We start from the raw sequence: 14,926 nt of genomic DNA, 5'->3' as shown, positions 1-14,926 counted from the left end.
ATTTAAAGTATTTTTAGAATGTGATAAACATCTTTTATGGAAATTCGATCACAATACAAATATCAAAATGGCTTTCAAAATGTCATCAAATCATCTAAGCCTCAGCAACTACTCGCATCTAAGGGGGTGTTTGACTGAGTTTTTTAAAACAACTTATTAAGTTCCATTAAAAAAGTGTTTTGATGAAAATAACTTATTCCGAAGGTGAACATCTATCTAATAAGTCATTTTTCATAAGTTATCTTACACTTGCTTATTAACTTATAAGCTAATAAGCTAATGAGTTATAAGCTAATAAACAATAAGTTTTTTTTGCCAAACACCCCCTAAATACATGTTAAAATAGTATATTAGACATTAAGAATGCCTAGTGACTAATATCAAGACTTCATCATGTTATAGTTAATGATTAGCTCAATCTATAACCTATGATAAATTCCTCAAAAATCATTTGAAAACCTATAAAACATCTTTAACTCCTCTGATAAAATCTTTTTTTCCTTTTTACTCTAAAACTATGTGAAATCCTTTACATCTCGTAAATATCGTTACTCTCTTTTCTCTTTGACACATTTAAAATATATAAACATTTAAACACAACATAAACGGAAAGTATACAATGCAACATGCAACTAACTTAATCTCATTCATCTCTTTATCCCACTTACATGTTCTTATTTCATAATAGCAATGGAAACTATGACATAGTTAGCACAAAGAACATTGCATCATGACTGTTAGGTGCATTTTGTGCACCTATTTTGCATGTCTATTCCTGTTTTTTCATTACATTTTATTTCTTAATTCTTGCATTTAGTTAACTATTTGGGCACTTGCATGTCGTACTCAAAATGTCTGGTACTACACTGTCTTTTGATTTATTTTGCAGGCTTAAGGAGATAGCATGGAGCTTGAATGATGGAGCTTGGAGCATTGGAACTTGAAGAGAAAATGGATTGGCCGTGTTGTGGAAGGAATTGAAGACACAACCCAAGTTGTTGCATGTCATCAAAGCAAAGGACCACGTTTGAAGCATGGTTCATGTCACACCAAAACGGGTCATGTTTAGCATTTTCATCATATATTTGAGCGACGTGACTCAGGGTGAAGCTAGACTGAAGACGAAGCCAAGCTTAAAGACTTAATGAAATTTTAGCAAAAAGCACGGCCATGCTGAAAAGACATGGTCAAAACACATGGTCAAAACGCATGGTCTGATGGCAAGCACTTAGCAATTATTTATGGGGCTAAATAAGAGGAAATCGACATTTTTTAGAGATATAAAGTTTCTAGAGTGATTGGGGGCGATTAGGAGAATTTTTGGAGCTTTTGAAGATCTTTAATCATTGCAAACACTTTTGATTTTCATTTGTAAGCATTAAACAATTCTAATTTCATCTTTTTTTTTGTTTGATTTGTTCTTAGCCATGTGTGGCTAAGAAACCCTAATTTCTAGTTCTTGTTCAAATCATGTTGATTGCTTGACTTGAAGCATATGGCTTGATATTTGATTTATGATTATATTCTAGTGATTATGTTCTTTTTAAAACTAGAATCCTTGAATTGATTTATGTTTGATTGGCCACTTATATGAATTAAATTCTTGTGTAGTTAATTAACTTTTTTGGCACCTAATCGTTCTATAAAGTTAATGATTTGTAACAAACAATAAGTTTTCTTATTATAAAAAATATATCACATGTTTTCACACTTCCGAGCATATGAGAATAAATGAACATTGTTGGGAAGCTTGTACAAAACTTAATGTAGCTTTTCAATGCAATATAAGAGCATGTTTAGGTTGAGTTAGTAAAGCTAAGTCTAGTCAAAGAGCGTGTTTTTGTTAGATAATTTGGCAAGCGAGAGGTATTATTAGAGTGTGTTAATATCTTTCGGTACCAACTTAGAATAACAATCATGAATTACATCAAGTCATAATCAAGTTAAATCACAACATTGTGAACTAGAACTAGAACCATTCCAACAAATTGCTTACAAATCTGTTTAGTTTTCTGCATATTTTCAAAGTAGATTGTTATTTTACATTATTTCAAATTTTGCATACAAACCACCATTTTTTATGTGACTAAAGTACATTGTGCAAAAAGGTATAGACTTTTGTCATGTGTCTTTGAGGATTGATCTGACTTGCCTTGTACTACTTATTAGTGCATTGTAGCAGTGTATTTTTAGTCTATTGTACCTCTACTATTTATTGGGTTTAACACACCTAACAACGACTCCCCTCATTTCTCTTTACTCTTGCATGGGTATGGGTGTGCTATCAATCATCGGTCTCATACTTGAGGTATCTAGCCTCAGGTACAAGTGGGCTTGTATAGAATACCATACTACTCTTTGTTATCTATAGTTCTCATTTGCAATGGACTTTGGAGGGATGCACTAGTATTTTCCAACTCTTACATAAATGCACATATATTAATGCAAATACTCTTAAAATCTCTTTAACTCTTTACTTTTTATGAAAATCTTTTATGAAAACATTTTCATGAATACACATATAGATGATCACATATTGAAACACATAGAAAATGGTTGAAGTAATCTCAAACAACTTCTCATTATAAAACATTTTGTTTCTAAGGAACATGTATTCGATAGTACTCACTTCAATGGAATCCAAGTTATTCTTCTTTTCTTAAGCTTGTATATCCATCAAACACTACCTATTGTCATTAACAAATATTTGTTACAAAATGACTAAAATATCCCTATAGGGTTCTAAACACTTTTGACTTCATTATAAACTTGTTGCTTTTATATTAGCTTATACTAAGAATTTGGGAGCAATCGGAACACTACAAAAAAAAAGCCATTTAGTGGCACACACTTTTAGTGACATTTGGATTTTGTGCCAGTAATTTTAGTTTTTAATGGCATTTTTCATATGCCATAAAAGAAATAAATAGTTTCATATGCCATAAAAAAAGCCATTTAGTGGCACACACTTTTAGTGACATTTGGATTTTGTGACAGTAATTTTTCATATGCCATAAAAGAAATAAATAGTTTTAGTGGCATTTTACGTAGAATGATGCGTAATTTGCACCTGGTGAAGACGAAAACCTCACTCCCTCCATCAAAATATTCAATTCCCTCTTTTCTTTTCCCTCCAGTGAAAAACCTAGCTTCCCTCCCCGTTGAAAATTGAAATCCAGCGCCTTTTCTATTCCCTCAGTTGAAAATTCATTCCCCCTCCTTATAGTTAAAATCATATTTTAATTAAATAATTTTCCTGCTTCCCTCGTCTTCAATCGATTTCAAGCAAACCTAATTTCACCCTAACTGGTCGAAATTCAGGTACGTGTATCACCTTTAGTCGGGTTTTTCGGCATCTAATAACCTTCAGTTGATCTCAGTTCGCCGAATATTAACCTTCAACTGATTTTAGTCTGTGCCTACAGGTTCAATTGACAATATCCATTTAGCTTTTTCATCTTTTACAGGAAAGAAACCATCGATCTTCTTGCCGCGTGTTTCTCTTCTTGCTGCGTTTTTTCTCTCTTGTGATTTTCTCCATCAAGAGTTATCTTCATCATCAGCAGGTATGTAGTACTCCTATTTTTATCCCCTAATGCTCATCTTGAAATTACTAATTTTGAACTCTGATGCACTTCGATTTTTCTTCATTATTGATCTTGTTGCAATACTTGTTGTGAATTTATATACATGTTTAAGAAAAGAAAGGTACTAAAAGTAATTTATTGTTTCACTCATTTGCTCTAATTGTTTGTTCCTTCTCCTGTGCTCTATCATTAAATTAATTACAATTGCTTTACTTCTAATTGATATGATATCTAGTGGTTTGTATATTGGCAATAGTTAAATGGTAATTATGTTTTATAATTGGTGTTTAGTGAAATGCATACCATGTGCTCGATATAATGCCTGATAAAATCAATCCACAAAAATTGAATTCGTTTGAGTTTTGAGTGCTTGAGTTTTAACCATGTAGGTCCCACTAATTTTTTTGTTATAAATAAACCAATTTTCTAGAACTTATGTGGTAAAATATTGATGTTTGTGTTTCATGTTTTGTGTTTGGAATGACAGTATGGGTGGGCACAAGATATTCAGAAACTATTCATCAATTAAAGATTGTTTTTAATGTTATGTTTAACCTAATCCAAGAACATATCTCCAATGAAAAATTGTCTGTTGTTTTTAGCAATATGAACATAAATGTACTTACATCCATGGACTATTGTTTACTTGTTCTTTTGGCAATCGTGTATCTGTGTATTAACAACATTTGTTTTGATTAATATGTTTTAGGTCCCAGGTATTTCTTCTTTTATCATTAACAACTCTTTATCATTTAACCAAATTACTTTTATGTTTCCACTTTTCACATATGTAGTGGGCAATATTTTATTACTTGCATTTTGAATAGTTTCCTAATTGCTGCATACTGAAAGTTCTTTATTTTATTTTTTTTAACAGGTAACCTCTATCATTGCTAAGAAAGAGCTAATACAAGAATCAATTTACTCGCATGAAGAATGTGAAAGAGGTCCATAAGCTTAATGATGTCTCAAATTTTCATTCAAACATTTTTTAGGCTTGATTTTTTTTAGTATTTGATATTTACACTTAATTTGATACTTATTAGATGCTTGTTACCAAACATTTGGGATATCTTTGTAGGTCCATTGAACTTAAATTATTATGATTTCTGCATTTTATATACTTTTATTTTAATTTTATATTGTAAATAATTAGTTTAGTTAAAAAAATTAGTATGATAAATGTGTATAGCGACGTTTGGTTTGATAATGTGATTTTTATGACAAAAATTATGTCATTAAAATGGTTGGATTTTAAAAAAGCAATAGTTTTTATTGATACAAAATCTGTGCCACAAAAGATTTTTTATATATAGTGGCAAATAAAAAGTGCCATTAAAAGTCTATAAGTTTGTAGTGGCAAATCAAAAAGGTGCCACTAAAAGGCTTTAGTGGTAGCACTTCTAATGGCACTTTTTTTTGTGCCACTCATTCTTAAAGAAGTCTTTAGTGGCACTTTTTTGATTTTTTGTGGCACTTTTTTTGTGCCATTAAATGACTTTTTTTGTAGTGGAAGTCGAATACTAGGATTTTCATAAAGTCAAGTACACTTAACAAGGGTTGGCGATGCCACTTGTGGAATTGCACTAGAATTTCACACGCCCTAATGTGCAAAATTTCTCTTTTAAGCTATATGCATTGCACTAGTAACTTCAAATGCTCACCAAACTTCATCAAGGGGTTTTAATGGACCAAATTAGGGTCATTAACATTATATTACTAAATTAAGTCCTATCTTCTTATGACTTTAATCACTAAGACCTTTAGAGGTAATATAAGCTTTAGGAATGCTTATATGAACATCATAATACCAACAGAGACCATGATAATTCCAAATGACCAATTCATCAACAATGATTCATGTAAGCTCTTATTCCATCCGTAATTCCCTCATCAATCATTCAAGAACATCCAATTAAGTCATGGAGCTTAAGACATTGGAATCCATGGAATGGAATTTGAAGATTCCATCCATGAAGTTCCTCCAAGCTTGATCTAATTGATATTACATCAAGTACTTCACTTACTGATCACTCCAATGATTAAACAACAATCTAAATCACATAGGATATGATTTAAATCATTGAAATCATTATTTCAATCCACCTTAATCGTATTACATATGTTCCACAACCGTCTAATCAGATGTGTTCCACCAACGCATCAGATATGTTCCACCATCACTAACTACTCCCCTTTTTGTTCTCCTCTCTGATCTATTCTTCGATGGTAGAGTTCAAAAAGGAAATTTTCGAAAACAAATATGATTTTTCTATTGTAAATGGTAAAATAGATCAACAGAATAAGATGCATATAAGGTGTTTGATGATTTGTCTTGACGAAATAGACAAGATTTAAGTTGTGGTAGCATAATTAATATGTATGCATTTTTTATGTTAAACTATGAGTGATGTATGAGTGTATAAATGATTTATATATTGCAGCTTCTTGAAAACAATTTCAAATTTTTTGATCCATTTGTTCTTTAATTGTATTAGTTTTCCTAATTTTGCATTTTACTATTGTAGCCTTTAATAAAAAAAACATAATCTATTATATTTTTGAATAAATACGGCGAACATATAGCATTTATTTACATGATAAATTATTTGTTTAAAATAACATTTTTAAGATTTACCAATAATATAAACATATATGAGTACTTATTGAATAAAAATATTATTTTTTTGAGACAAAAAAAAACATTAATTATAGTACTAAGTAGAATTTTAAGGAGTTAACTAGTTTCACCTGTTTAACCAGACATAAAATTGTAAATACTTAACGACATGATAAATATAACAATAACAAAAATAATGACATGACTATTAAGAAAGAGACAACCACAAATCAAACCATAACCTATAAAGGAGTTAAAGTAGTTTCACCTAGCAGATCATGTAATGTAACCATATACTACTATATGCCAAATTTTTAAGTACATGAAACACAAATCAAACCACAACCTATTAACCTGTAGTTGCACAGCCAGTACTAGATACAAAAATTGACTGTGCTTTTGCTTTCTATACATCCCCTTCCCACGTGGCACCCTATCTCCACCACCACTATCTAAAACCACCACCACCACCACCATTGGTATTATCATAAAGCAAAGAGTTGTCACCAATCATGTTTCTATTATTTGCAAAGAGAAATTGCAAATGGGGTGGAATTACAGGTCTGGGAGTATTCAGAACTGGTGGTCTTGTAGCTTGGACAGGTTGTGTTGGATGATATACGTACTGATTAAGAGCCTCTGAATAAGCCTGACCCGATAAACTTCCACGCATGCGTCCACTTGGCCTCCAGTTTTGGTCTGTTGCTCAACCATAAATCATAAACAGTTTAACATACAAAAATATCATGCAAGCTGAATGGAAATGAGTAATTACCTCCATGGTCATGCAATGATGGTGTCCAGCTCCTGACGTGGAAACCTTGTTGAGCAGCTGACATGGCATGATGCCGGGCTTGTTGGTTGTTGCTTACATGTCCATTTGTGGCAGTTGACATGGCATAGTGATGGGCCTGGGCCAGTTGGTTGTTTACATGAGCATTTGTGGCAGCTTGTTGTTGAGCTGACATGGACATGGACATGGCATAGTTTTGTTGGTTGCTTAAAATACCATTTGTGGGACCCACACCTACTTGCTGAACTTGAGGAGACTGGTGTTGTTGGTGAGAGTTATATTGATAACCACCATCAAATTCCTAATCATACATAAATCAATAAAACATTATTCCATAAACTGGTAAAAAAAGTGAAACATAATTTTGTAAAAGATTGATTGTCGAAACCTGTGGGCCCATGTGTTGTGAAGGTGGGACCGAGACTGTACGGTTTATCTGATGTGGATTCATATAAAATCCATCTAAGCCACCACTACCCGGGCCCGCAGAGGTCTGAGCTGGAAGTGCCTGAACAGCAATTGGGATTCTTGTTATATGTCTGGAAGAATGTGTAGGGTACCTCACAATCCCATTCACATCCTTTGACTGCATAGTATTGGAAGCAGAAAGTTGACTTTGACCCTGCAAAATTGGATTCATCTGGACAGGTGGCACCATAGGATTGGATGTCTGAATTTTCTGAAACCCGTTAGGTGGAAGTGGAATATTTCTTATGTTTGTAGAGTTGGGATTTTGCAACTGAGAAGGAGAAGGTTTTTTGTCGATGTTTTGATGATGAGGATCAGTAGCAGTGGCATTTATGTAATTATCACCTTCTGTAAGGTCCAAAATACCAGGCCCCATGTTTTGGTGTAAAGGTGGTGTAGATTGTAGTTTATTATTATTATTATTATCTGTGTTATGATCATCTTCTTCTTTAACAGCTTCCCATGATCCATCAGCAGAGATTCTCACATGAGAAACATTCACCCCTACTTCCTTCAGAACCTAAGGAAGGATCAATATTTCATGAATACTGAATATTTTCAAATTGTTGGTGAAGGGGTAAAATGGTCATTTACTTTTTACCTTAACCATGATGCGATCAATTCGGATGTCAGTGAAGCAGACAGATTGACTACAATGGGGACATTTCCACGATGGTCTTCTTGAGTTTATGTCCACATAGTTGTCATAATCAAAACACTGCAAAGGGTAAATACGGAAACACGTAATTGCAATTTCTCGTCTGTGCAAAAAGACATAAACGCCCTTCTCAGCACTCACCTGACGATGTTTACACAATTGTCCTTTGACGGGAGTCTTGATACGTTTGAAGCTGAATAAAAATAAAAATTTGGATTTAAAGACATATTAATTAGTGAAGATAAATGAAGTGCAATTTGTATTAAAATAAAACAAAAATAAAAATAAAAATAATACCTTATGGGGCAATTTAGTGATGTTGTAGATGGGCCTTCAGTTAACTCGTTATCTGGATCAGGAGCAGCAGCAACTGGTGGCACATAGTTGGGAATGGTGGGAGAGATTGGATTTGAGATCATACTCATGAAGGCAACAATTATAATATAATTCCCTAACAAAGATTTATAGTAATTTTTATTTAAGATGGAGGATTCAAGCATATATAAAGTATATGTATATTAAAAAAGGGTTAAAATTATAAACATACCATTAAATTGGCCCACAACTTGAAGAAGATTGGTTCCCAACTTGAGCATATGTGTCACAAGTGTTGGAGTCTGTGGTCCTGGATCCTGATTTAAATCATGACTTTAGTATTTTAATGGTATTCTTGAGAAGTTGACTTTTATTGACTTTTAAATCAAAACATGGATTTAGTATTTGATGGTATTATTCTTAGCTGACTTTTGTTGGCTAAATAATTATAATGCAAACCTTAGAAACACAAGTCCTCCCATTCACTGCTCTTCCATTCAACAAAAAACTACAAATTTAACACAAGGATTTATAGTTTGATTAGTTTAAAAGAATATGTGCTTTTGAGAAAAGTACAAGGGGTTAAAAGAAAATATACTTGACTTGTTGGGGACTTATGATGCATGAAGATGTCTCTGTGTCATCAACTTGAGCAACAAACAAATACTGCAGTGAAGTTAAAAAGAAAAACTAAATAAAATAAAAAGCAAAATTGCATAATATTGTACAAGATTAACAAGAAAAGAAATTGCTTACTATTTTATTGTTAGAAGACATTGCTTTGGTTGTGATATCAAAATCTTTCAAAAAAGCACCGTATCCCGGCTATGACAAAAAGAAAATTATAATTATTACATAGATTTTCAAGATAAAATTAGTTCAAGAAAAATGGAACAATATTACCTTGGCCTCAACAAAAGCAAGTGTTTCACCCATCTTCATACTTGGATAGAACCTGAAGGGAAAGGATAGTGATAGTCCTAATCAAAATTTATTTTCAAAAACTTTCAATGTAATGAAATATAAACTTTCCATTTATGGAAGTTGAAACTAAATGGAAACTTGTGGAGATAATGAGATATCAGAACACCTTAACATAACTGCTGAGATACTGTGATGGACTATGTTCTCTCCAAAGTTCATTTCCTTAACACTGCAGAAACTGCCTGATATCTAGAATCATAAAAGAGTAGATTTTATATAAGAGACTATAAAAAGTGGAAGAGAACTCAACATTGATTAATATAAGTATATATAAAAAATTACCAACCTCATTTGAAAGCTTTTGAAGCTCTTCATTATCCTTCTCACTGAACCATCCATTTCTACATGCACCCTTTTAGAAACAAGGTAACAAGATTTTTAAATCCCTAAAGAAATAAGAAATGTAACCAGAGAAAAAGGGGGAATTTATAATAAATACAATTGAGTACCTTCAAAGAGATCAACAGCACCATAATAGCAGCTTGTAATGGGGCATCATTTTTCCATTGACATATCTAAGCACATAAGACCTTGGGTAAAGTTCATTAACAATAATACATTCATAAAGTATATAAAGGATAAGTAAATCAACAATAGGATGTATGTTATAGATGAAACAGTAAACTTCTTAAACACAGTGTTCCCATTAATATCAGAATAAGGAAGTTACCTGCTTCAACAAACCAGGTAATTCTGAAGCTTTGACTGGAATTTCCTTGTTAGCAACAGCATAGTCGATTACTCTGCAATCGACATGGTATATCTAGTCAGTATATGAAATTTGATTGAGAACAAGGAGCTACCATTAACTAAGAGTTATGTTTGCTAAAGACATTGAACTAGTTTTCTTCATAATGAAATTTCCAACTCGGAAGATTAACAAGTAACATTAATCTTCGAAATAAGTGCTAAAATAGAATATTCACCGAAATATAACCTAGAATGATTTAACCTAGTTTTTTATTCGAAAAACACAATGCCCGAAGTAAAAAAACAAATCATCTATTTTGGAAACATAGAAAGCGTTTCATTTCTTATTGGAAAGTTCAACATCCACAGTAAGTTTATCTAGTGCGTGTGTGTGTGAAATCAAGGCTCAAAAAAACTATCTGAGACGAATTATTAGGGTTTGATAACAAAAACATCAAACAATTTTCAGTTTTCCACCGTAAATGCGTATACAAAAAACGCATAATGCATGAGAAAACGAACTAAATGCGTTTCTGTAACTGATCCATATACAGAAGAAAGTTGAAACGAAAGGAAAACACCTGGAAAGAGAGATGCAGAGTTTGAAGAACTCGTTGCTGTCGTTCCTTGAGCCACCGCGAACGTAAGCAAGTAGTCGATCAACAACTGCTGAAATGCGGACAAAGTTCATGTGCGACACTGATGGCGTCCGGCTGGTTGACATGTCAACTGTTCCAGGCACCTGCAGCGGATTTATCACCGTTCCGGTCATGCTCGCCGGATTTATCCAACTAAGAAGTGCCGAAACGATTGAAGAAGATGAATGATAAAACCGTAAAATCCGGTTGCAGAGGCGGTGTCGACTTTTTGCGATTCGTGATTTGAATAATTGGTTTTTAATATTAAAATAAAATGCATTTTGTCTTTTAGTATAAAAAAAGTTGTAATTAGTAGTTCGTAGGCTTTAGCTGTATTTAAATTAATTGTTAAAAATTATAAATGTAAATTTGTAAAAAAAATATGGATTTGATTTAAAAATATTTCGACTTGCATTGGTTTCAAACTTTATAATAATAATAATAATAATAAAATTGGTCTTTAAATAACTTAAAACGTCTATTATTATTTTTTATATGAATGTAAATACTGATTAAAATATTTCAATATATATCGATTGAAGACAAACGAACAACAAACTGTGACGTTAGCATTTTCTAGATGACATATTTGAATTTTCTTTTTTTATTTGTTGGTTATATTTTTATGATTAGAAAAATAAAAATAGATCCGCCTCATCCCATTGTATGATGTTTATACATTTTTTTTTCCTTTCAAGTGTCTACCTTCTCTTTCTTTCTTTCTTTTTCTTTTCTAATAAACTTAACATGCTAAAAAGGTTTGATGGTAAGATGTGTAAAAAACTTTAATAATTAGATACATACACAAAACAAATTTTGTTACATTGACCTTTTATTTTAACATAATATAGGATTTTTTTTCTTCTCGTTTCATTATGAACTAGATGGAATCAGATGCGCCTTTGGCGCTGGGTTTCTTTTTTTTTTTTTGGTTATTTGAACCAATTCTCTCCTACCTGAAAAAAACAACAATTACACAATTAGCTTTATCTAGTCAACAGGGGTACAATTGGCATTACCTGATGTGGGATGCAATTTGGACTAATATAGATACCAACTTTCATCCAAATCTATCATCAGTTTTATGAAATTTGTTCACATCAATGTTTTTCTACTGCTTGAATGTCATAGAGTACACAAACTTGCTTGACTGATGAAAAAATAAATTCAAATCATTAGAGTCTACCCAAATAATAATAATAATAATAATATAAAAAAAAAAAAGCAAAACTATTTTCATTAAAAAGTAACCAAATTTAAAATTTGTTCAACTCAGTACCTCAAACTTTTTTTTTTTGATCATTTTTGTAATATCATAACAAAACTGAAACTTGGTTACTATTTTAACAATTTTTGTTTTCCATAAACTTTCCACAATCAACAAACAAAAATACAAAATTTCATAACAGTGAAACAAAATTGCAATGATTTTAATCTTGATCATTGTAAATAATAGCATAACAACATAAAACCAAAGTAAAAATCATCCCATTACAAAGAGCTGCCAACCTTTTGCCAAAAGCAGTAGGACGACATATACATTTATGTTGTTGTTGGCTAATAATGACCATTTGATGGCTGGAAATTGATTAAGAAGACAACGAAACATCAACACAATTCTTTTTTATTTGGTAATGGATAGATATGACAATGTTCAGCTAATCCTTTATAAGGAACCCAATTTTTTTTTTTTTGTTTTTTCTGTTTGATAATATATTACAATGCAAACTACTTGTTAATAAGCTTTAATTCACTCCTTTAGACCAACTCCAGCAGCCCTATCATGTGTTTGTAGATCAACCTAACCATAGGCAAACAGAAATCAAAAATTATTTATATTAATATAAAAAATTAAGCCAACTATGTGAAACCAGTAGGATGACTGTTCGCCAAGCATAGCTAGTTTCACCATAGATTCTAATTTCTATCAATTATCTGATTCGATACTTCATTCATTAGAAGTATCAGACCTTTTCAACATATGGCAATCATCTGGTCTTACTTACTGCAACAAAAATGAGATGACAAAGAAAATTTATATTCTTAAGACAAAAATTGTAAAGAATTGCTATGTGATACAGTAATTACCTTATTCAAAGAGATTATCATAAAAGAGAGCACATTAGGTAAATGGTTTCCTCCATACTTCACACCACCTTACAATATTCGATCTCACCATACTTGACAAACGCATTGGTTAGAATCTCAGCGTGCGTAACCTTACCGGTTCTTTGAAGCATTTCATCAAACAGTTGATGTGCATATTCAAATCTGCCAATTATGAACAAAAAAAACCAATCTAATAAGCCCCAAATTAGTTTCTTTTTTCAAAGAGAAGGTTTGTCCAAAATTACATGACTTCATTATGTCAAAATAAAATCACTCTACAAGGTAAGGACTAATGAAACAAAGATGCACTGATGAAACAAAGATGCACTGATTTTGAACTACAAATGTAAGTGACTACAAAATCCAATAATCAAAATCATTTGGTTGAGCTATCATTTGACTAAAAAAATAGATCCAATGTCCATAAATGATTACAAAAATTAGAACACAAAATCAATTGACCAAACTATCAATGAAAAGTCATATTCCATGATATCACGTTTCATTCAGACATTTTATCAAACACCTTTTGTACATAATTTAGTTTACCATGTTTTGTTTACATGTCAATCGCAGAGTTTTCAAAAATCACACAGAAGGGAATTTTAGACTAAAGGACAGGGATGTGAGTGTGTTTACCTGTTTCATATGTCGTAACCAAAGAAACCACCAGAATTTTCAAAATCGAAAATCATAAAAACAGATTTCAGCTTTAGCTGAAAGCCCAAATAAAAAATACGACAGTGATTTTTAGTGAGAGGAAGCTCAAAAAAAGGGAATGAAAGGCGGTATGGCTGCAAACACCGGTTGCATATTCCAATCGGATATGCCTTCCGAGTTACCTTGCCAAAATACGGCCTTCAACTTCACCCATGGTCGACGTTGCAATTTTTTTTCACAAACAAAGCTCATCATCGCCTCAAATCTTTGTACAGAACAATCAAAATCAGAATCCATCAAAGGAATTACAAGTGAATGATGAAGACCAGAAAACGTCAAACGAAACAATCAAAACCGCAAGAAAGGAACACATAATCGCAAGATAGGGAGAAACAGAAATCCAAAAGCGCGAGGTGGAAACTGAAATTAGAAGGCAACATATACCGAGAAGCCAACGTCTATCTACAATTACTTTAAGGCGGTTCTGTAAGGCGGTTCTTTAAGACGGTGAAGACTAAAAAAATATCCGGTGGCAAAAGCAGAAAGCGAAGGAAAAAAAGGGGTACAAATGACAAATGTAAAAGTTTGTTTAAAGCAACCTTCCCGTGGCAAAATCAGTAAGCAAAGAAAATTTAGTGGCAGAAATGAGAAAGCAGAAAGTCTCCTGTTCACCGTCCTTTTAAGGATTAATAATAGTATATACAATTTCAGTTGATAAAATATAAAAATGTAACTTTTAATAATTATATATACCTAATCAAGATTTATCACAAAATTTACTTAATTAGTTATCTAATTTTAATAATTTTGGTCAATAATATTACATCCAAAAATTATCTCATAGAACCTACTTTTATAACGGTTAATTAATTTATGATCATTAATTAAATATACATATATTGAATTGTATAAACATGCTCTAGATCATTACGTGTGAAATAAAGATCATGATATTACGGATAATTTGATCATGCTGTTTCTAGGATCATGAATATTTAGAATTTGTCCAGTTTGATTGTTATCATGTTTTCAATATTATTATTTATCATCTTATTAGTTGTTAATAAACATGTTTAAAAGCTCTATAAATTGTTAAAAATTTTATTTAACATTGTTATTATAGTATTGAGTAGTAACCAAATTTCACGTGTTTTATTTAAATAATTTGAATGTAAGAAAAAAAATCGTATAATTTGATTTGATGGACAAAAACATCACAAAATATTTAAAATCGCATGACAAGTGACAACCAGTATGCAAGCTTTAAATTTGGACAATAGAACTGGAGGGTAGGTTCATTAATTGCTTTAAACATACAATCCTTAATATGTGCCTCAATTGCTTTAAAACCACGTTGTCTTATCTTGCAGTTTTCATCTTTATATCGAATGGAACCTCTTCTGC

At 31.9% G+C, this 14,926-nt stretch overlaps 1 protein-coding gene and 1 long non-coding RNA gene across 9 annotated transcripts; one reads left to right on the top strand and one right to left on the bottom strand.

Moving 5' to 3' along the window:
* Positions 1-3,067: 3,067 nt before the first annotated feature.
* Positions 3,068-4,700, top strand: LOC145058717 (uncharacterized). The gene is made up of 3 exons (XR_013686482.1): positions 3,068-3,321; positions 3,468-3,566; positions 4,465-4,700. It is a non-coding gene; the product is annotated as an uncharacterized LOC145058717 (long non-coding RNA).
* A 1,692-nt stretch (positions 4,701-6,392) lies between these two features.
* LOC145057031 (E4 SUMO-protein ligase PIAL2-like) lies at positions 6,393-14,070 on the bottom strand. Of its 8 annotated transcripts, none has more exons than XM_079004784.1 (20): positions 13,502-14,070; positions 12,842-13,024; positions 12,263-12,758; positions 11,773-11,903; positions 10,697-10,857; positions 10,096-10,168; positions 9,875-9,940; positions 9,712-9,777; positions 9,532-9,614; positions 9,345-9,396; positions 9,198-9,266; positions 9,040-9,107; positions 8,901-8,949; positions 8,674-8,758; positions 8,424-8,577; positions 8,268-8,319; positions 8,070-8,186; positions 7,389-7,988; positions 6,983-7,301; positions 6,393-6,906 (listed from the first exon to the last, which is right to left on the bottom strand). In XM_079004784.1, exons 4-20 carry the CDS (start codon positions 11,815-11,817, stop codon positions 6,656-6,658), a joined length of 2,310 nt encoding a protein of 769 aa, XP_078860910.1. In that variant the 5' UTR covers positions 11,818-11,903; positions 12,263-12,758; positions 12,842-13,024; positions 13,502-14,070; the 3' UTR covers positions 6,393-6,655. The 8 variants fall into 8 exon arrangements, with proteins under 8 accessions (XP_078860910.1, XP_078860909.1, XP_078860912.1 ...); XM_079004783.1 differs by having other exon boundaries at positions 12,263-12,554; XM_079004786.1 differs by having other exon boundaries at positions 12,263-13,024; positions 13,502-13,578; positions 13,705-14,070.
* Positions 14,071-14,926: the final 856 nt, after the last annotated feature.

This window comes from Lactuca serriola, chromosome 6 (genome assembly GCF_051521515.1).
Source record: "Lactuca serriola cultivar US96UC23 chromosome 6, Lser_US96UC23_V15, whole genome shotgun sequence".
Classification (NCBI taxonomy): Eukaryota; Viridiplantae; Streptophyta; class Magnoliopsida; order Asterales; family Asteraceae; genus Lactuca; species Lactuca serriola.
The sequence above is the reverse complement of the archived record's forward strand: the minus strand, read 5'-3'. Positions and strand labels throughout refer to the sequence as shown.